At 33.5% G+C, this 21,527-nt stretch overlaps 1 protein-coding gene across 5 annotated transcripts in view; it reads left to right on the forward strand.

Moving 5' to 3' along the window:
• Arid4b (AT-rich interaction domain 4B) overlaps window positions 1-21,527 on the forward strand; it is a 143,428-nt gene that overhangs the window by 74,463 nt on the left and 47,438 nt on the right. For all 5 annotated transcript variants that reach the window (XR_006849190.2, XM_046432017.2, XM_046432019.2 and 2 more), the window contains 5 exons: window positions 4,053-4,144; window positions 11,587-11,725; window positions 15,602-15,681; window positions 17,832-17,908; window positions 19,225-19,379. Coding sequence is in view for 4 of the 5 variants with exons in the window: in XM_046432017.2 (XP_046287973.1) it covers window positions 4,053-4,144; window positions 11,587-11,725; window positions 15,602-15,681; window positions 17,832-17,908; window positions 19,225-19,379 (543 nt within the window). In the remaining variant the exon portion in view is untranslated. The remainder of the gene's footprint in view (window positions 1-4,052; window positions 4,145-11,586; window positions 11,726-15,601; window positions 15,682-17,831; window positions 17,909-19,224; window positions 19,380-21,527) is intronic.

Below are 21,527 nucleotides of genomic sequence, written 5' to 3' on the forward strand. Positions count from 1 at the left end.
GATTGATGCACAGCGTGGCCAAACTGTAGTTTATTTTTACTAGTCACCATTTGGAACAGTGTTTCTTTGGGGACATACCTATTAAACTGTTAGACTTCATAGGGTTTCTTGTTTAGTTTTGAAAATATTTTTGCTTCCTCAGTGACTGAATTCCCATTTAAATTTAGAATTTGGAACAGGTCCTCTGTATTATGATTTCATCTCATTTTACTATTTCCTGTACTTCTGCCTTTGTTAGATTTCTTGGTATTTCTAAATTATGTTTTGTATTTTTCTTTTCTTGGTTCCTGCAGAGCCCTGCTCCTGTGTTTGTTGGAATTTTCCCTTATTTCTTAATCCCACTAGAAACGATTCCTCCTCTATGATGTCTTTGATGAGTTTTCTACCCAAATTTGTTCTCTTTATCCTTTGAATCCCTTGGCACTTTCCTTGTTTATCCTTGTTTTATGGTCTTTTCTTTATGAGACTGTAGCTGTTTTAGGGGAGTAACCCATGTTTTCCTCATCTTGATAGGCCTTCCTTTTCCCAGCAGTGCTTCCTACACATTAGCTTTCAATACATTATGTGTGGGGCCTTGAAGTTTTAAAATCAGGAGAATTTTAAGTCAGAATAAGACAGATGTAGATTGAAGTATTATGAACAAGTACCTGAGTATCCTTTATACCTTCGGGGAGGATCTGTTTTACCTTGTATGTTTATGCAGCTGTATACTATTATGTTTTGCAAGAGGAAAATTAGTACACTGGTATGATTCCTTAAATCCTTCAGCATGCCAGGAGCTGCTGTGCTAAGGATTCAGAGTGAACCATATAGACATGGAATTTATACTTAGATAACATCTGTTGGAGGGGGAAAACATTCATTAATCAAATAATTTTAAAATCTGAGTATATTAAGCCCTGTAGAGAGATGGTCAGGAATGTACATAGGGGAATTTAAATTGCCATCTATATATACTCTTTTCCCTTTGATATATATTTTTGGTACCCAGATTGAACTCAGGGGTACTCAACCACTGAGCCATATCCCCCAACCCTCTTTTGTATATTATTTAGAGACAGGGTCTCACTGAGTTGCCAAGTGCCTCTCCATTGCTGAAGCTGGCTTTGAACTCAAGATCCTCCTGTTTCAGCCTCCTGAACCGCTGGGATTACAGGCATGTGCCACTGTGCCTGGCTGCGTTTGATATTTTTGATACTAAAAATGCTTTAGCTTTTTGAACAGCTATTTGGAGTAGTATCAGTATCATTTTTTGCCTTGGGAAGGATGTTATACTATACCAACAGTATTTTCGTTAATTAATGCCATTAATATAGTGTGTACTTCACAACAAAATCATAAATTTGAGATTTTCATGATGAGAACAAAAGTAACTCAGTCATTTCAAATTCCCACTCTGAAATTGCTGGTCCAGTCATAATCAGCTTATTGAGCATGTTAAATGCTGCTTAAAAATCGGGGTATTTCTACAGAGCATTCATACTTTTGTATATTATCTGAAAGCAGATTTTTTTATCTGCTTTGCTCTCTGTGCATTTACTACATGCAATTAAAAACTCTATCAAGAAGATTAGATAAAATTCTAGTCCCCTATTTTCTGCATCCCATTTTAGGGAAATAGACATTTCTTTCTAGACATGCGGGATTTTCTGTGTGCCTATAGCTTCCAAGAGTCTCTGGTGTTTACTCTTTAGATATGACACAAAGCAGATGCTATCTTTCTACCAGTCTCTTTTGTCCCTTGAATAAAGATACTACTCCTTTTTTGGACGTGGATTGAGGCTATGACAGAGATATTGCTGTTTACTGTTATAATTCTTCATTACATACCAGAGAAAGATTGTAGTTTCTTAATTGAAAATTACTGTAGTGGAATTGGTGGCACATGCCTGCCTATACTCTCAGCAACTCTGACATCTGAAGTCAGAGGATTACAAGTTTGAGGACAGCCTAGGCAACATGGACCCTGTCTCAAAATAAAAAATAAAAAGGGCTGAGGAGGTAGCTCAGTCATAAGTGCCCATGGGTTCAGTCCCTAGTACTGGAAAAATTTTAAAAAGGAAAATTACTATATGTAATTCCTAAACAACTCTTCAGAAATTTTCTCCCTGTGAAAAGTGAAATGACAAACAGATTCTTAAAATAGAAATCACAACACATAATAAAAATCTCTTCTTTCAAGAAAGCAGCCTTAGTTTTTGTGGAGGGAGAGAAGCATTTAATCTAGCTCTCAGCTTGGCACTAAGTGAGTCCAGAGCATTTTTTCCCCCTGTTTATCTAATGGAGTACTTTGAAATTTTCACTCTTCAGAAATATAATTAGTAGTTAAAAAGTAACTTCTAAGGACTTTCTGTTTGGCAAATATTGTGTTTGGGATGGCTTTGGTCTCTAAACAATACTTTTCAAATTCCTGTTTCATTTGTACAGAGTATTACAAATAGCTCCTCTATGCTCTACCAACCTTAACAGCTGTTATTTACTTCCAGTTTCTCCCTGTGTATATCTTGGTGGTATATTCAGAATGGAAATAGTCCATAATCTCTATCAGCCTTTGTACCAACTTAATTTGAAAGATGAGGGTTTTTTTTTTGCCCTATAAAAATTAACAAATTTGCCTAACTTGAGGGAATCAGTCTTTTTGTAATTCTTTATGGCTGGTACCTTTTTCTTATATACCATATTCTTTGTTGTTGGATGAATATCTAGATACCTTAAACACATTTACATATATTTTAATGGATCATACACATAAGATTATTAATATGTTTTCCCTTTCACAGTTCAGTTTATCATTATTTTCAGTAATGTTACCTCAATTTAAAAAATGGAAGTCAAAAATTTCTTTTTAAATTTAGCATTGTTTGTTTAGATGCCTGATATTTAAATCAGAGTCGATGGATACCTTTTATTATACTCTCTTGATTATAACCTTAAGAAGTCTATACTGTGCATTTACTACATGCAATAGTTCCTCACCCTTATGTCCATCCTGACCATTTTCCCAGGAATCCCTTGTTTTCTTGGTGCTCATAAAATTATCTCCAATAGCAAAGGACACTGAAGGAAAACTAGCCATGGAAGTCTCAAAAAGAGTTTTTTGAGAGAAAAATAGTAGAGAAAGTAGGCATATTGTCAAAGTTGATATTGAGAGAGTCAAGTTTAATATCTTTGAATTGATAGATAGCATTTTATGTCAAATCTTTTCAGGAAGTAAAGGCCAGGCAAATTGTAAGAAAAAATTTTTTGAGATATCTAATACTGAGAAAGTTAGGGCAAAAACCAACAAAACAAACAACAAGAAAGACTAATTTTTTCCTCCCCTCCTTCTGTCTTCAACCATCAGTCTTTTCCTGGAAATCATTACTTTTGGAAGGGGATGAGGGACTTTGGTTGATGTGAACTATGCACTTGATAATAAGAAAGAAATGTTCATTTATTGGTTGACATTTTCATATGAAGTATCATGATATTAGCTGCTGAAGATTAAAGAGGAAAGGAAAATAAATTTAGAAAAACTAATGTTTTAGTTTTCTTTAAAATACTTATATTTTCCAAATAATCATACAGCTTCTCTGAAGTCCATTTCAAAGCAGTTGGTGCTTATCTCCATAGTTAACCTGTGTTTGTGTTACTTGTTAATCATTTTATGAATTATAATTCCATATGTACAAGGGAAAATTTGAGCTATAGTACACACCCACCTAAGAGTTTGATGGGTATTTTACTTCTCGCATTCATATTCCCTGAGTTATTTTTTAACTTTTTCTTGTGTTTTAATCATTCTGAGATGCCTGTCAACCTTCTAATAGGTATTAAGTCAGAAGAGCCAATTTTTTTTTTCATTTTTTCCCCATTAATGGTCTCATTCATCTTGATTCTAATATCTTTGAAACTAGAATTTTCTATCTTTAGGAAAGTTGTGTTTTAGGTTTTAGCCTTCCTTGGGGAATAATTTATTCTCGCAATCTGAGCATAATCTTAAACTGATTTGGTTTAAAAAGAAAGCATTTGCAAAGTAATAACTTGTGATGGGTTTATGTTCTTACCCACAGACATTAGACCAGCTCCCACTCACCAACCCTGAGCATTTTGGCACTCCAGTCATAGGAAAGAAAACAAATAGAGGAAGAAGATCTAATCATATGTAAGTCCATTTTCATACCTGTAGTTGAACCTGAATTCATTTCTCCTAATATTGTTTTAGTAGTTCTTATTTTTAAATTGTAATTTGCAGAATGCTAATGAGATCAAATAGTAATTTTAGATCTAATACTGCTTTCAAACTGCTCAGCATGGGTAATTGAGCTTCTCTATGCTCTACCAACCTTAACAGCTGTTATTTACTTCCAGTTTCTCCCTGTGTATATCTTGGTGGTATATTCAGAATGTAACTAGTCCATAATCTCTATCAGCCTTTTTTTGTTTTTTTAATCTCTAGTGCCTCCTTCCATGTCACTGTCTTGCTCATTCTTTCTCAACAGAAGTGCTACTTGCTTTATGTAAACCATTTTGTGTCTCCCTATTTTTTTCTTGAAACCAGACATGCCACATATTTTTGGAATATATTAAAAATAAATATTGAGTTAATTTTTAAAAACCTTCAGTGTAAGTGAATGCTTTCATTCAAGTGTTGAGTCAGATATTAATTCTAATTGTGTCTGAGCATTGGAGATAGTTGGGTAGGCGCTCTCTCTAATTATTTAATTTCAGCCTTACAGCAACTCTTTAAGATAGGTTATCCTTATTAAAATTAAGAAAATAAACCTAAGAGAAACGAAATATCTAATCCAAGGAATAGAGGAAGAACCAGGACTTGAACTCACCCTTACTCCATAAGCCTTTTCCTGTTCAACTAAGGGACTCTTTCCTTAGAGTACTTCAGTTACTGCACAAATTATGTGTAATATTAAATAAATATTCATTTGAGGGAGAAAATTAGAAGACACTATTGTATTGAAAAAGATACTTAATGTTACTCATTTTCCTACCATGTCTGTGATTAGTTACCACGTGAATAATTTCTCTGACTAGTGACTTAGATTACTGGTTATTTGAGTATTTTTAGGATACTCAGTTGTAATTGTTAACTTATTTATATGGATGACATTTAAAAATTGAGACAGAAAAATAAATTAAAAATATATAATAGCATTATTAGTATGAAAGACCTCTGTCATGAATATTAGCTGTTACTGTGATGTGATAATGTATTCAGTTTTTCCAGAGGACTATTAGGTTGCCATAAGGTATTTTGAAGCACTTGGTTTGTGATATCTTTGGATGTCTCTTTGAAAATTAATGACTTTAATTATGAATTAAGATCTTATATATCACTGATCATTATAGTCTTCCTCTAGTTCTCTACTCAACTTTTTTTTTGTAGACTTGATGTTTCTTTCTTTTTAAAAAAAATATTTATTTTTTTAGTTGTAGTTAGACACAATATCTTTATTTTATTTATTTATTTTTATGTGGTGCTGAGGATGGAACCCAGGGCCTTGCACATGCTAGGTGAGCCTTCTACCGCTAAACCACAATCCCAGCCCTTTACTCAACTTTTAATTATGATTTATGATGTCAGAGTAGTGAGTTAGGTTCATGAAATTTAAGATTATTTTTTTATTGATGATGGCTTGGGCTTGAATTCGAACTCTCCCACTTTTTTGCTATGTGATATTTAACAGGTTACTGAATCTTTTCATGTCTCAATTCTCACCTATAAAAATTGAGATATTAGTATTACTTATTTTTTAGATTTGTTATGGAAATTGAATTCATATCATGGGTGTGTTAATATAGTAAGTACAAACAGAGCATCTCTTATCCAAAATGCTTGGGACTGGAAATGTTTCAGATTTCAGAGTTTTTCAGAGTTTAGATTATTTGTGTAGACTGTACTGGTTAAACATCCAAAATTCAAAATGCTCTCATTTCAGAGCATTTTAGATTTGGGATGGTCACCCTGAAGTAGGTAAATATCATCATCATGTTATTTACCTGAAGAAAAAAAATTCATGATGAATTGGTAGAGTATCATCTGAATTTATTATATATGAAAATATGTTTATATGCATGTATATAAAAATTCTTCTTACTAGTATTTACATCTAATAGGCAAGTATTGGTTTTTGCTGCATTATCTGCACTTTTTAAAAAAATATCTATATTTTTAGATGTATTTGGACACAATACCTTTATTTTTACATGTGCCTCACATGTGCTAGGTGGGTGCTCTTCCACTGAGCTACAGCCCCAGCCCTAGCATTATCTAAACTTTTAACAGCATTCACATATATCTTAGGAAAAATAGTTTTTTATACATCTCAATTTTTTTCCATTTTGAAAAAAAATGTTTATAGCATACTTTAAATTTTAAATAGATATATTATGGAGTACCATTTAGACTGATGTACAAAAATGATCAAAAATTAGAATCTATTAAAAAGTCTGTTAGGTTTGTTAGCTGAGTTGTCCCTTTCTTGAATATGAGAATAAAGTATGTAGGTGCTGTGGTACAAGTTGATCTTTGCTTTTTAAAGACTCTAGCAAACATTCTAAGTCAGAGGTTTTTCTATTAAGAATCTCTGTGTTTAATGAGAGATTTGCCTTGGGATTGTATTGTACACACGCCAAGTATGAAGACAGATAAAAGATTGAGAATTGCTTTTCTAGGGGATAAATCCCATTTTGATCTGTGATCTTGTTTTGCTTGCTGTTTCTTCCCCTTTACTAGTGAGGTTGGTCATTCTCACTGCCAAGGGACCTGAACATGTTGTGCTTGCTTAGTGTTTGGAACCATGGTGTGTAAGCATCATGAACAAGTACCACAGTTTGAATCACCCACATCCTTCAATCTAATTCCTCAAACTTCATTCTCCTGTCTCTTCCAACTCATTCTCTACACAAAGTCTTAGATCTGGATCTCAAGACTGCTCATCTGACCTTCATTTGCTATTTTTAATACTCTACTAAAAAACATCTTCATTGTGGTTCTCTGATTGCTGTTTAAAATGTATTTTTGTACAAAGATAAATAAGATTGTCTCTTTACCAGAATTCCATTGTTGTAATAATCTATCACTACCTTTGTTTTCTTTTAGCAGCTACTAATGTACATACCACCAGTTAATGTGCCCCCTGTTATTCCAGAATTATTTTTGACATATTTCATTTAATCGGCTTTCATTTATGTTCTACCTTTAATTCTAATAAGTTCAACTATTTTCTTTTTAACAATGATCATCTTCTGTCATTAATTTTTTAAAGTAATTAATTGATCTTTTTAATTAGCATGTATGTACCCAATGTGGCAGACATAATTTTGTAATGCCTCCCTTTCCCAGTTTTTTCCAATAATTTGGCTAAAGAATATGTGCACTTGTAATAGTAGGAAAGCAGTCTACTTGCTGTTACCTTTTTCTCCTTCAGAAGTAATGATTCTTGCTAACAAGGAATTATTTGTGAGTAAATGTTTTACCCAGTGACAGTGCTAAGATTAACCTGATGAACTAATGATTTAACTTGGTATTTACAGGTCTACAGATCTTACCACATTTTTTATGGATACATAATTCACACACCATAAACTTCACCCTTTTGAAGTATACGGTTAGTGATTGTTAGTATATTCACAGAATCACACGGTTGACACCACTGTTTAATTCCAGAAGTGTTTTTACTCCTTTATTTTGAAATGAAAATTGGATTCTAGTTTCCTTCATAACTCTTCTTTCTTTCTTATGTTTGGCAGTGTTGGGGATTGAACCCAGGGCCTCACACATGCTAGGCAAATGTTGTACTTGAGCTGCATTCCCAACTGTAGTTTCCTTCTTAATACAAATTGAGAAGAAAATTGGAACACTTTTCTTTTTTTAAATTGTTCAAAAAAAAAAGTGCATAAGTCCATATATTCCATATTTCTCAATATCTAAGACCTGTTATACATTCTCAGTTTTCATGGTACTATATAGGCTTTTAATTTACAACATCCAAAGTATGAAATGGATATTGACTAGCCTGAAATAATAAAGGATCATTGAATTTGGAATAGCATTTCAAAGACTGATCCTCTGAAATTCCTAGCCCAGTTTTTCATTTGCATCTTACCATTTGCCTTTCTTTGGCCCACGTCTTATCTGAAGTTCTTTCTAGATTTACAACTTATTTAATAGTGATGTGCAATCATTTTTGAGTATTTATTATAGTATTATGGTAAATATGAAATACTTTGTTTCCAGTGGCATCAGATTTTATTTCATAGAGGCAGAGCATTATTTTTTTAATATTTTTTTTTAGTTGTAGATGGACACAATATCTTGGTTTGTTTATTTTTATGTGGTGCTGATGATCGAACCCAGTGCTTCACGCGTGTGAGGCAAGCACTGTACCACTGAGCTATAGCCCCAGCCCAGGGCATTATTTTTTTGTGACTCTATTAATAAGTACTTTGCCACTGAAGAAAAAACAATGTTGGAGGTGAACAGAGACCAAGTAGGCTCTTTAATTGCTCTGTCTCCTCCACCCCACCTTGCCATACGTCTATAGTGTAGTGCTGGGCACGGAACCCACATGATGGGCAAGTGCTCTACCATGAACCAAAACCCTAGTCTTTCTCTCTCTCTCTCTCTCTCTCATATACACACACACTCACACACACACACATATATACACACACACAAACACATATATATTTTAAATATTTTTAGTTTTAGATGGACACAGTACTTTATTTTATGTATATGTGGTGCTGAGGATCGAACCCAGTGCCTCACATGTGCCAGGCAAGTGCTGTGCCACTAAGCTACAACCCCAGCTCTCTTTATATATTTTTAATGCTCATTTATTTTAGTTCATCAGTTTATTGCGTACTTGCCTTACATAAACAATTTCCTGGCTAAGTTCCTCTAAAAGGAAGTATGAAAGGAGCTATGGGCATAATTGTATAATTTACACTGAATGTATATATTTTTTGATTTAAGAATAAAGTCAGAATTACCATAGTAGAAAGAAGGAAGTCTTTTCATTTATTTCATCAAATATTTATTGCTGTGCCAAACACTGTTGAAATACTTCAGATTGTTTCAGTGAAAAAAAAAAAAAAACAATTATTTAAAAAATTCTCTGCCTTTAAACCTTATATTTTCTTAATGGAGGAGTTGGACAATATGTAAATTATACAATAGTAGAGCAGGGTAAAGGGAGATGGAGGGGGTGAGCAGGTTGAAAACTTGAAGGAGGTAGGCAAGGCAGCCTTACTGAGGGGACATTTTAGACTCAGATGGGTATTTATCAGTTTTGAGGGGAGGATCAAAAAGACATGAGAATAAGGTAAGGGGGGCTGGAGAAAAAAATGAGATTAGGATTTTTTCTTTTTTTTAAAATTTATTTTTTAGTTTGTAGTTGAACACAGTACATTTTTTTTATTTATTTATTTTTTCGTGATGCTGAGGATCGAACCCAGGGTCTCCCAAGTGCGAGGCGAGTGCTCCACCGCTGAGCCACAACCCCCAGCGAGGATTTATGTTTTAAGATGAGAAAAATAACAGTAAATTGATGTTACTGAATCTAATAGAGGCAGAAAAAATGGATACCAGAGAGTGGAGGATTCATGGTGGGAGGAAATGTTGAGGAGAGGATAAGGATGAGGTTGATCTAGACCAACAAAGGTTTTTTTTTTTTTTTTTCTTTTATAACTTTGGGGTGTGAAGTCTTCATACTTGTTAAGTCTGAAGAAGCCAGAATTTTGATAGAGAAATTTGCTTGCCCAATAAAGCTCAGTTTTCTATATTTTACAGATTTTCGTATGTATATTTTATATGGTGATGGGATTTTCTAGCTTGCTAATGATATAAAGGGCATACACAAACTCTGATATTAGTATGAGATTTCAGTGACTTTTTTTGAATAGCGATATTGATGGTGTTAAGTTTGGTTGTGCTTTATATTTATTAGAGGGTGGAGAGATTAAAGTCATTGCCCTTCAGAATCTCTTCTACTGAAGGAGAAATCAGACTTTGGAAATCTGTAATCATTATAGTCCAAGTTGTGTGCCCATATGTATAGTCTCATGCTCTGGTAATAAACAGGCTTGTTGAGATTTTAGGTTTCTTTCTACCTGCTTTCTAAGTGGGCATTAATCTCAAGTGCTATTTGAAATACAGGACTTTACTCTATAGCCGACTTTGCTTTGTTATTTACTTGGCTGATTGTTAGAGTCAAATTTTGTTATTCCCATGTCACTCAGATTATTATAATATTTTTTGCTTTGTTTATATTCATATTGAAATTTATACATGTAAAGAGATGTTGTAACCCCTTTGGGAAGATATCAAAGATAATTTCAGAATGTACTGGACTTGTCCCAATCAACCAAATAGATAAATCACTTTAAAATTTGGTGTTGTTTTTGGTGCCATGGATGAAGTGAAGGGCTTTAGCATGCTAAACAGGTATTCTGCCAAACCCAATTATGTTTGAAGTTTTAAAGTAGTAAATCTGTTAGCAAGTACATTGACAAAAAAAAAAAAGTAAACTATCTCAGATGTTTTCATCATTGTATATATTCAGTGCTAGATATTATTCTGTGTTATAAAAGAGCATATTTTATATTTATTTTACATAAAGAACATATTTTCATGTAGTCAAAATTTCTTAGTGTCCTTTCTTATTCTGGGCATTTTGAGCAGTCAGAAATTTTTTTGTTAGCACCAATTGTGAACTTTCTTGCAACCAGGTATAAGGTAGAATTTTTTTTGTTTTACGTTTTGTTCTGTTTTTCTTTTTGAAATTTGCTTTTTACTTTATTTACCTCGAATATTGATAGCATAGCATCTAGTTTTAGGTCCTTTCTTTTTCTTCTGTCAGTTAACAGTTTTCTAATTTACTAGCCCAATATTGTGTGTTACTATATACATCTTTAAAACATAATACAAAAGAACCATATAGAGTTTATGAATTCCTATTTTTTGTTGGATACTAAGGATAGCAGTGGTGATCTCTTACCAGATTGCCTCCTCTCCCCATTCTAATCTCTACTTCATAAAGATCTGCAGGTCCTTTTTTAAAATTTAGCTTTATACTGGGAATGTAATATGACTTTCTCTGGAACTCCTAAAATCTGAGATTGGGATCTAATATACATATATTTTTATTTTTATTTATTTGTAGTTGTAGGTGGACAGAATGCCTTTTTTAAAATTTGTTTATTTATACGTGGTGCTAAGGATCTAACCTAGTGCCTCACATGTGCTAGGCAAGCGCTCTTCCACTGAGCTACAGATCCAGCCTGGGATCTAATATATTTTAGTGTAGTATTGAGATATTTAATAGGGGCCTTCAAATTTGGGGGGATTTGGGGTCCAGTTATTCTGATCTGTTGTTCCCCCTTAATCTTTTAAAATAGTAGTAAATAAATTTGAAAGAGTTTTAGGAATTTGATGTGCTTTTCTTTGAAGATAAATTCTGTTACTCTTTAGAAAGTTAGGAAACTTTAGGAAATCTGATAAAAGGTCTGAAACACTATATTCATCATTGGCCTGTTTATTCTTTCTAAAGATAAATGGAAATATCTTATTTTTTTTTTCTCTAGACCAGAGGAAGAGTCTTCATCATCCTCCAGTGATGAAGATGAGGATGATAGGAAACAAATTGATGAACTACTAGGCAAAGTTGTATGTGTAGATTACGTTAGTTTGGATAAAAAGAAAGCACTGTGGTTTCCAGCATTGGTGAGTAGTTTCAACATTGAAGAATTTAATTTTGAAGTATGTAATTTATGAGGAAAAGAATGGATTTTCTTACTGGTGTTTGTCATAGATCCACAATGAAATGTTTCTAACATCAAGTTCACACAAAGATTACTTTCAAAATTGTTTTTAAGTACAATGATTTCTTGATGACATCTAAGAAAATAAAAATTTGATGATCTTAGAAGTTAGGTATATGACAGTTACTTATATCGCTCTATTTTAGGTAGAAAATTAATAATGCAAACGTGTAAAACTCCAAATCTACCATGAAGTATTGACTGAAAAAGAGAAAACACTTTCTTCGTTGACATCCATTTTCCCCATACCTACTGGACCAGGGCATTTGCTTAGATCTTAATCTTGCCTTTTTGGTACTTCCTGGATAATCATAACTGCAGTTACGTATTACCCAGTCTTGACTTTTTTTATAGTGAATTCTCTTATCTACCTACTCCTTCATGTTTTCTCTCAAATTACAGTTCTGTAGGTTGACTATGTAGAATTTTCTATTTTCATTATCTTTCTGAAATTCTGAGAAGATAGTGCTTCATCATCAGGAGTATCCTGATTATTTTTTTGTAGTTCCATGCAGCTCAGCCAGCGATGGCAGATGACAGAAAGTCTTTTGAACTTCATTTCATTGGTGTTGTTAACCACTGGCCTCTGTAGCAAGTTGGAGGGGTTCTGTATAAGAGTTTTTGCTTTGTTTTGTTTTTCAGCAGTACTGACGATGGAACCCAGGACCTCTTGTCTGAGAGGCATGCACTTTGTCATTGAACTACTTCCCCAACCTCAGATAATTTTTCTTTGACTTTTAGAAAGAAAACACATATCCACATACCGGTATCTTTCAAAGACTTGCTTAGGTTGGCTTTCAACTAATCTTTTGGTGGGCAGCATCATAATTTTGTAGTTCTTAAGGCAGACACAGACTTTACTAACAGTCTTGCTATACTTTAATGAAGATTTAACTCTTGTGACAGTAATACATTTTTTTCATCCTTAAGGTATAATTGGATAAGCTATTCAAAGGTTTTTTTTGGGGGTGGTCGTGCTGGGGATTGAACCCCAGGACCTTGTGCATGCGAGGCTGTCAACTGAGCTATATCCCCAGCCTAGTTATTAAAAGTTTTAAATTTCAAATAGGAGAATGAAATGAATAATCAGTATCTCTTCAGAATTATCTTGAACTCTTAAAATTTGATGTGTCTAAATTTATGGCCTCTGATGAGTTTGTCTGAAGACCATTGGTTCATTTGTGTCCCCACACACTTCCTATTAATAGACCTTTCACCTGAAGACCTGTTGACTAAATTAAGGGTACATTGCAGATAACATTCTCACCTCTAACAACTACATTGTTTTCAGATATCAAGAGACAGAATGGGTCAAAAATTATTCACTGAACACTGTTTTATGTTTTATTGTCCTACTAATAGAAATTCCCTAATCCTAATAATACAAATTCCTTTAGAATGCATTTTTCTTCTGCTAAAGGCATTTAGTGAAGTTTATGTGTGTTCATGGGATTCTTTAAAGCATATTTGTTAAATGTGGCACTTTTTATATGTTAAACATTATTCAAAATGTTTTATAGGGATTGACCCATTGAATGAAGTAAAAGTTTTTTATTCTTGTGTTTAATTAATTTTTTAATTTCTCGGTTGAGAATCCACTAACCATTATTGTCATCTTGTTTTCCTTTACACTGAATACCACTTGCAGAAACTTGGAGATGGGATTAAAATACATTATTCAGTGTTTATGTGCATTTGTATAAATATATGTCCATCATATGTATAAATTTTTATACATTTGCTGTTTTAATGAGCTATACTTAACCCTAGCCTCATTATTATTTCTCGAATTAAAAACAATTTTGGAGTAGAAACATCTTTCTTATGTACTATGTACTGTTGTCTACAAGTGATGACTATAATCCTTTTCAGTTTATACATTTTGTAGTCTTTATTCCAGGTGCTTAGTTCAGTGTTTGACACAAAATAAAGCACCAAATCAGTGTGAGTTTTTATAAAGAAAAATAACAAGGGTGATTCTTTGGTTTGATAAATATAAATACTTTCTGATGCCTTTATTCTCCAAATATCCATCCATCCATCCATCCATCCATCCATCCATCCATCCATCCATCCATCCATCCATCCAGTGTTTATTGGGTGCCTATAATGTACAAGGATTGTGCTGATAAGCCTTCACAGGTACTTTGAGTATCAGTATTATTATTTCCCTTATTTGGAGATAAGGATACTGTGAATATTAACCAGAAGAGTTAAGGTCATACTTTGGACGAATAAGTAAACTGAAAATTTAAATCCCAATGTATGTGACCATTTTCTTTGTTTTTTGTTTGTTTGTTTGTTTTTTTAATATGAGGGATTAAACCCTGGAGCACCTAAACTCTGAGGCACATCTCCAGTCCTCTTTTATATTTTATTTTGAAATAGGGTCTCACTAAGTTGCTTACGGCCTGACTACATTGCTGAGGCTGGCTTTGAACTTGCAATCTTCCCTGCTTCAGCCTGCTGGAGTTGCTGGGATTACAGATGTACACTATCTTGCCCATCCATTTCTTTGTTGTTAATGTGGTAAAATTCTTTGTACGAATTCCTTTTGAAAATATGTTTTAAAAACTGTTCTGTGTATCTTTTTCTCAACGATAAGTAGTTGTACATGTGTTTTTATTGAGATTATATTTAGCCATCTTTTAAGAGGAGGAAGTCTTAGCTTATTCTCCTTTTCAGTTTTCTTTACCTCATCAACTTTTAATGTTTGTAATTCAGAATATATCAGTGTTCCCTTTAGGGTGATACTATTCTGTTTTTATAGCTTCACCCCTAAGATAAAACAAAGAAGTGTCATAGGGACCAAGAAAATAACGAACAGGATAAAATATAGATTTGGATCCTGTAACAAATCGAGTATGAACCCACTTACCTACACACCACTGACAGCACTGGCCATAGCTGTTCATTTGTGTAGGTTGCATAACCTGTATCTTATCAAGAAAAAAAATGAGTGACTTTGGTTCATAGGCCCTATGTTGTAAAACACTGGGCTTTTGACTTCCAGATTTCTATCTTAGAATCTAGAGTTGGGCTGAACTACAGACTTGTGTATTTGCGTGTTCATTATCTTTATTCGGATATCATTTAGCTGCCTCAGAACTTAAGCCCCCAATTTACCCCTTTGTTCCTTGTTTTCCTTTCTTGTGAATGCACTGTCATTTGCATGAGATAGAAAAACCTAGTGTCCTCTTCTATTCACCTTTTACTTCTCTAATTCTATGGTTTTTCTCATTCATTTAATTTTCCATTGTTGCCACTTTCCATTCAAGCCACTGTCTCTTTCCCAGGTGATTTCAAGAGCAAAATATTTAAGTTCTTGTCTGTTTCTTGTCTGCTATAACAGCCAAAGTGAATTTCTAAAAGGCAAATATATGATGGCAAAACTTTGAATTAGCCTTTCTAAAGATCTTAGATTTTATCCTAGTAATTAATGCGATCAACAAGGCTCTGGAAACTTTGGATAGATCTTTACCTTAGCCCTGGTGCAGCTCTGCCTCTTTTCTCTATTCTGCTGAGAACTTTGCCTACAGCTTCATCCCCCTTTCAGCCATGCTTCCGTTTTCAACACCATCCTGTACCAAAAAACCAGTCTGAAATGTTCAGAGTTGGAAGGATGTAGAAGATCGATTTAAAGTTACGTAGGTGTGCTTACTACTCTGTAACTAAAATTGGTTTTAAACTCTTTAAGTTTAAACTAATTTTTAAAAGGATTTAATTAAAAGGCACATTTATAACTAATATGCTAATAGTCTCACACTTTTTTTAAAAGGTGGTTTGTCCTGATTGCAGTGATGAGATTGCTGTGAAAAAAGATAATATTCTTGTTCGATCTTTCAAAGATGGGAAATTGTAAGTATCATTCATTTGGTTTGAAATTCCTATCTAGAAGTACATATATGCTTTCCCCTCTCCAGTTTAAAATGTTAAGGGATGAATGTTATTTCCAATGACCTTGGCTTTCATTTTTCACCATAGAGAATGTTTCAAAGAGAACCATTTTTCACATTAGAGATTTAAAAATTTAAACTGTGCTAGGGTTCAAACCCAGGGTCTTGCATGTACTATGGAAGACAATGGAAAATTAAACTACCACTGAGCTTTATACCCCAGCCCTTATATATATATGGTACCAGGGATTGAACCCAGAGGTACTTAACCACTGAGCCACATCCCCAGACCTCTTTATTTTTTATTTTGAGACAGGACCTTGTTTAATTGCTGCGGCTGACCTTGAACTTGTGATCCTCCTGCCTCAGCCTCCTTGAGGGTTATTGAGGCAAATTTGATGTTTTTAATACTAATAGTCTTACTGACTTTTCTTTATGGTTCATTTTTGTGTGATTTGTTAGTTTTTTCTAATATTTCTAGTTAGGTCTGTTGGATAACATTTGGCTTTTATATTAGTCTGGAGGATTAAAAATGGATTGCATTAGATGTATGTAACATGTGAACACAATTATTTTTCATATAGAAAAATTTTAGAGCTGAGATCTTAAAATCTGTGTGTCACCCTCCCCCGACTTTTGACTAGAGAAGCCAGGTATTTTCTTCTGAGCCTTATCTGGTATTGTCACAGTTTAAGATTTGGTGTTCAGGTTTTAAAGGTTTCAAACATGATTTTTAAAAATAAAGCTATGACACACACTTGTAATCCCAGTGGCTTGGGAGGCTGAGGAAGGAGGATCACAAGTTGAGGACCAGCCTTAGCAATTTAGTGAAGCCCTGAGCAACTTAGTGAAACCCTGTCTCAAAATTAAATATAAAAAGCATTGGGGATGTAGCTTAGTGGTAAAGCAGCCCTATGTTTAATCCCTAGTGCCAAAAAATTATTTTTTGAAGATCTGTAATGAAATATCATAAATTATAATGCCTTGAATTTGTTTCTGAATAATCTAGTTAAGGTTGGAGGCTGTGGTAAAAATATCTGAGTGATTGAGTTTACAGTTATTGTAGTTGGATGATGGATGGATACATGTGGGTTCATGGTACAATTCTGTCTACTTTTGTTTGTATTTGAAATTTTAAAAATAAGCTGGTGTGATGGTGCATGACTATAATTCCAGTTACTTGGGAGGATTGCAAACTCAAGGCTGGCCTCAGCAACTTAGTCTCAATGTAAAAATACCAAGAGTGGGCTGGGATTGTGGCTTAATGGGAGAGTGCTTGCCTGGCATGTGTGAGGCACTGGGTTTGATTCTCAGCACCATATACAAATAAATAAAATAAAAAATTTCATCAACAATTAATAAAAAATATTTTTAAAAAATGCCAAGTGCTGGGCATACAACCTAATGGTAGATTGCTTGCCTAGCATGTGCAGGGTTCTTCAGGGTTCAATCCTTAGCACCACAATGAATGAATGAGTTAAAAATGACATTCTATACATGTGTTTGGAGTAGTTTTCAGGCATTTGTAATTTGATTAACAGAAAAAAACAAATGCACAAAAGCTGAAAGATTTATTAGAAATACATGTTATGAATATCATAGAACTTGTCCTGGTTGTGTTTATCTGACCTTCCTTATGGTCAGGGAATTCCATAAATGGCCTCAGATTGCATATTAGAATTTATTTTAAGCCGAGGAACCATTGAAAAAAAATTATCAAAAGAAGATTTAGATTTAAATTGGTACAGATTCTTCTTAAACTTATTTTTATTGTTGACTTCTTTTTTTTACAGTATTCATATATTTTTGTCATCTAAACATTTTTATTTATTACTGTATCACTCTAAACAGTTTTTAGAATTCTTCTTTTCAGGCAGAGGTCTCTTTGATATCTGGAAACCAGGGATTTTTATAATATTTCTTAAGGCAGAATCCTCTCACAGATCTTCACATATTTTAACATGCTGTCCAGCATATGATTTGGGAATTGCAACCCTGTGTATAGTCACTTTCATTGTATGTGTCAATATTTTCATATATGTAGTATCTTTCTGTGGTATTTAATTGACTGAACTCCTAATCTGTCTTTTCTTTTATAATTAAATAATACAGTACTTCAGTGCCAAGAAAAGATGTTCATGAAATTACTAGTGACACTGCACCAAAGCCTGATGCTGTATTAAAACAAGGTAAAGATAATCTTGGAATGAATTGGAACTACTATAAAAAGGGCTCAAGTGTTTTTGAAGATTATGTTTTATTTTGTTTTTAAATTTTTTTGAAGTTATATCCTTAATTATATTTGATTCTATGTGATTTATACTTTTAAAATCTTTTTGGGGGGATGCCTAGTATTAGGGGCAGTATTCTGGAAAAGTGGAGGAAACTGTGTCATCAGCTCTTGACTTTTCTCCTAGTAAATGAAGTATTTGTTTCCATAGTTATAGAAAAAGGAATCAAAGTAGTTTTGATGTGTTAACTTTCAGTAACGGAATGGAGGCTCCAGTAGTTACATTTGATTGAGGAATATGCTATAATTGCATTTGTTACTTCATTGTTTGGCCTTGTAAATATTGTTATTTTGTCTTTGCCCTTATACATCAATTCAGTAATATGCTGTGTAATCTGCCTTAAAATCATTGAGATTTTATGTTTTGTAATTAATTTCCATGTATTGTAAAAGGAGAAATGATTGTGTCTAGCTAAGTTTAGTTGAAGCTAATTGTTATACTTAGATTTAACTGGAAATGTAGAGAACATTTATGGTCAATTATCAGGTATTTCATTATAACCATGGCCCATGTGCCTTGTACATAAAACTATTTAGTAAATATTGGATAAAATATTGAATGACTGTGTTAAAGTTGTTTTCAGTAGACAAGCTTAATATCCGTTTGAGAGAAGAAAACTGTTTCTCTTGTATTTGTTTGAACCTGATAAACCTTCCAATGATATCAGTTTTGCTTTCTGTGTACAGTGGATACCATTGGCCTTGAATGAGCAGGACTGCATGAACTGCTTCATGGAAAAGCTGCACTCAGGGCCTAGAGCTCAGCAAACAGCAAATACTTTGTAGCAACATAGTTGTGTTTATTTTTTTATCTTTTTTTTTTTTTTAAATTTACAGTTGTAGATGGACAGCATGCCTTTATTTGTTTAGTTTTTTATGTCATGCTAAGGATCAGACCCAGTGCCTCACACATGCTAGGCAAGTGCTGTGACACTGAGGTCCAGCCCCCTATTTCTTTATCTTGTTAAATATTCTTAGAGAATTTCAGTTGGCTTAATTTCTTCAAATCAATGTGATGGATATCATTATCCAAAGTACATGTATGAAGACACGAATGGTATGAATATACTTTGTATACATCAGAGAGATGAAAAATTGTTCTCTATGTATGTAATATGAATTGTAATATGTTCTGTTGTCATATATAACAAATTAAAATTTTAAAAAAAAGAAAAAAAATTTCTCCAGTTCACATATTTTATGGTCTTCTTCCAGCTTTTGATCAGGCACTTGAATTTCACAAAAGTAGAACTATTCCTGCTACCTGGAAGACTGAATTGAAAGAGGATAGCTCTAGTAGTGAAGCAGAGGAAGAAGAGGAGGAGGAAGATGATGAAAAAGAAAAAGAGGATAATAGCAGTGAAGAAGAGGTAAATAAAAGCAGTTGATGCTTTAAAATTCCAAATAATAACTGGTTAGGTCTTCACATGAAGTCATTAATCACGTAAATATTTTTAGTATTAGAAATACTTCATAATAAAATTATATTTGTGAGATTCATCATAATCGTTGTTTGCTTACCTTAAAGTAGAAATATGATCTCGTGACATTAAATATATTTAGTATAGATATTCTGGTAATTCAGTAATGTCTTAATCTTGCTGTGGTTTTGGTTTATTGGATGATTAATGAAATATCACCTAATACTTCAATATGTATTTCACTGCCATATACACAGGACAGCTGTCACTTCCTGAGTTTTTACTGAAATACCTCAAAAATTATAAAACATTTTTCATTATTAAAAGAAAAATCAATAAAAGTAAAGTGAATATTTCTTTGATTCACATAATCTTAAATAATCTTATACGAATGGGTAGCACCTATCCATTTTTAGCTCTTGGATCCATATCCATGAACTAAAATCTTAAATTTTACTGTAATTGGTGCTTTAGGCCTAGCAGTGACTGACTCTCATTAATGGTTTTCTAAACAACTTTCTAAAAATCATTTGAGTGGTGCAGATAGTGACAGGTACTATTTTTGACCATGAAGTGTGAACTTTATTTAATGTGTTTAGAAAATTAAGGTAATTTCTGTTAGTATATAATATTTTTGTGACTTATGAAACTATGCCCTTCATTTGTAGAGACTATTAATGAAATAGGAGTCTTTAGGAAGTTATATTTTAGAGTATAGTGACCTGATGCAATGGATAGTGTAAAATTTCTCTGCTTCAGTCCATTTTCTGACTTCTTTCTATTTAATAAGCTAAATGAGCAGTCAATCCCTTGCTTAAAACCTCCCACGTGGCCTTTTGCTACCGCAAAAGTAAAGCTTCAGTGTAGAGCCTCTTTTTTGGAACAACCCCTGCCATTTTTTCCTTGTCACTTCTCTTGCTACATTCTTCCCCTTTGATCTTTACGCTCTAGCTATGTCAAAGTAGGGACCTTGCTGCATCTCTGCATATCGCAGTACCTCTGCCAGCGCCACTTTTCCTTCCTTTTCTTAGTCTCTCACCACATTTCTGTTCAGTTTCCAAAACCCTGTTTGTGCACATTTTTGTGTTTCATTTTTGTTAATGAAAACCTGTGAACCATTGCTTTCCTCCTTTCCCCCAGGAAAGGTAATCACTCTAAACCAGTACTTTTTCTTGTACATATCTTTGCTATTTATGTGTATGTATACATACATTATATATATTTAGGTTAATAGCCTGTTTTTTATTTTTTGGTACTGGGGTTTGAATGGTTGAACACCCAGGGTTTTAACCACTGAGCTACATCCCTAGCCCTTTTTATTTTTTATTTTGAAACGGTCTGAGTTATTTAAGGTCTCACTACATTATCGAGACAGAATTTGAATTTGTAATCCTCCCACTTTACCCATTGGAGCTGCTGGGATTGCAGGAGTACGTTACTATGCCTAGCTTGCCGATTTTTTTTCTCCCCTGCTACTCTGTAAGCTCCTCAAAGATAGGGGGAGAATCCTGTCTTTCTCATTTTTTTGTACTTAGTGTTTGCCATGGTGCATAAAATTAATGGATGACTGATAAATATTAGTTACTAAATCTTTTGTTGCTAGGTTTGTGTTTTATTATAGTTGTGTGTGTGTGTGCATGTGTTTGTTTTTGTTGTTGTTTTTTTTTGGTAATGGGGACTGAACCCAGGAATATTATTTTCCCAGTCCATTTTAATTTTTATTTTGAAATAGTCTTGGTAATTTGCTGAGGCAAGCCACAAATTTGCAGTCCTCTTTCTTTAGCCTCCCAAGTCACTGGGATTACAGATGCATACCACCACGCCCAACTTAAAAGCAAATCTCTAGTTTAAGAATTTTCTCAAAAACTTCACTTAAATATTTTTGGAATAGGAAAAAGTTTGGCAGTTTAAGTCAAATATTGTACTACAGTGTTTTAAGATAATGTTTAAAAAATAGACAACTCTGAAATTGTTTTTAGTTACCTTACCAAAACCCAACATATGTGTACTATGAAAAATAACACATTTGTTATAAGGATATCATTGATTTTTCATTTTTTTATTCTCTGTCCAACTACCAATGAGAAACCTACTAGT

This window comes from Marmota monax, unplaced genomic scaffold (assembly GCF_021218885.2).
Source record: "Marmota monax isolate L192 unplaced genomic scaffold, Marmota_monax_Labrador192_F-V1.1 WCK01_AAM20220418_F8-fsc00071, whole genome shotgun sequence".
Classification (NCBI taxonomy): domain Eukaryota; kingdom Metazoa; phylum Chordata; class Mammalia; order Rodentia; family Sciuridae; genus Marmota; species Marmota monax.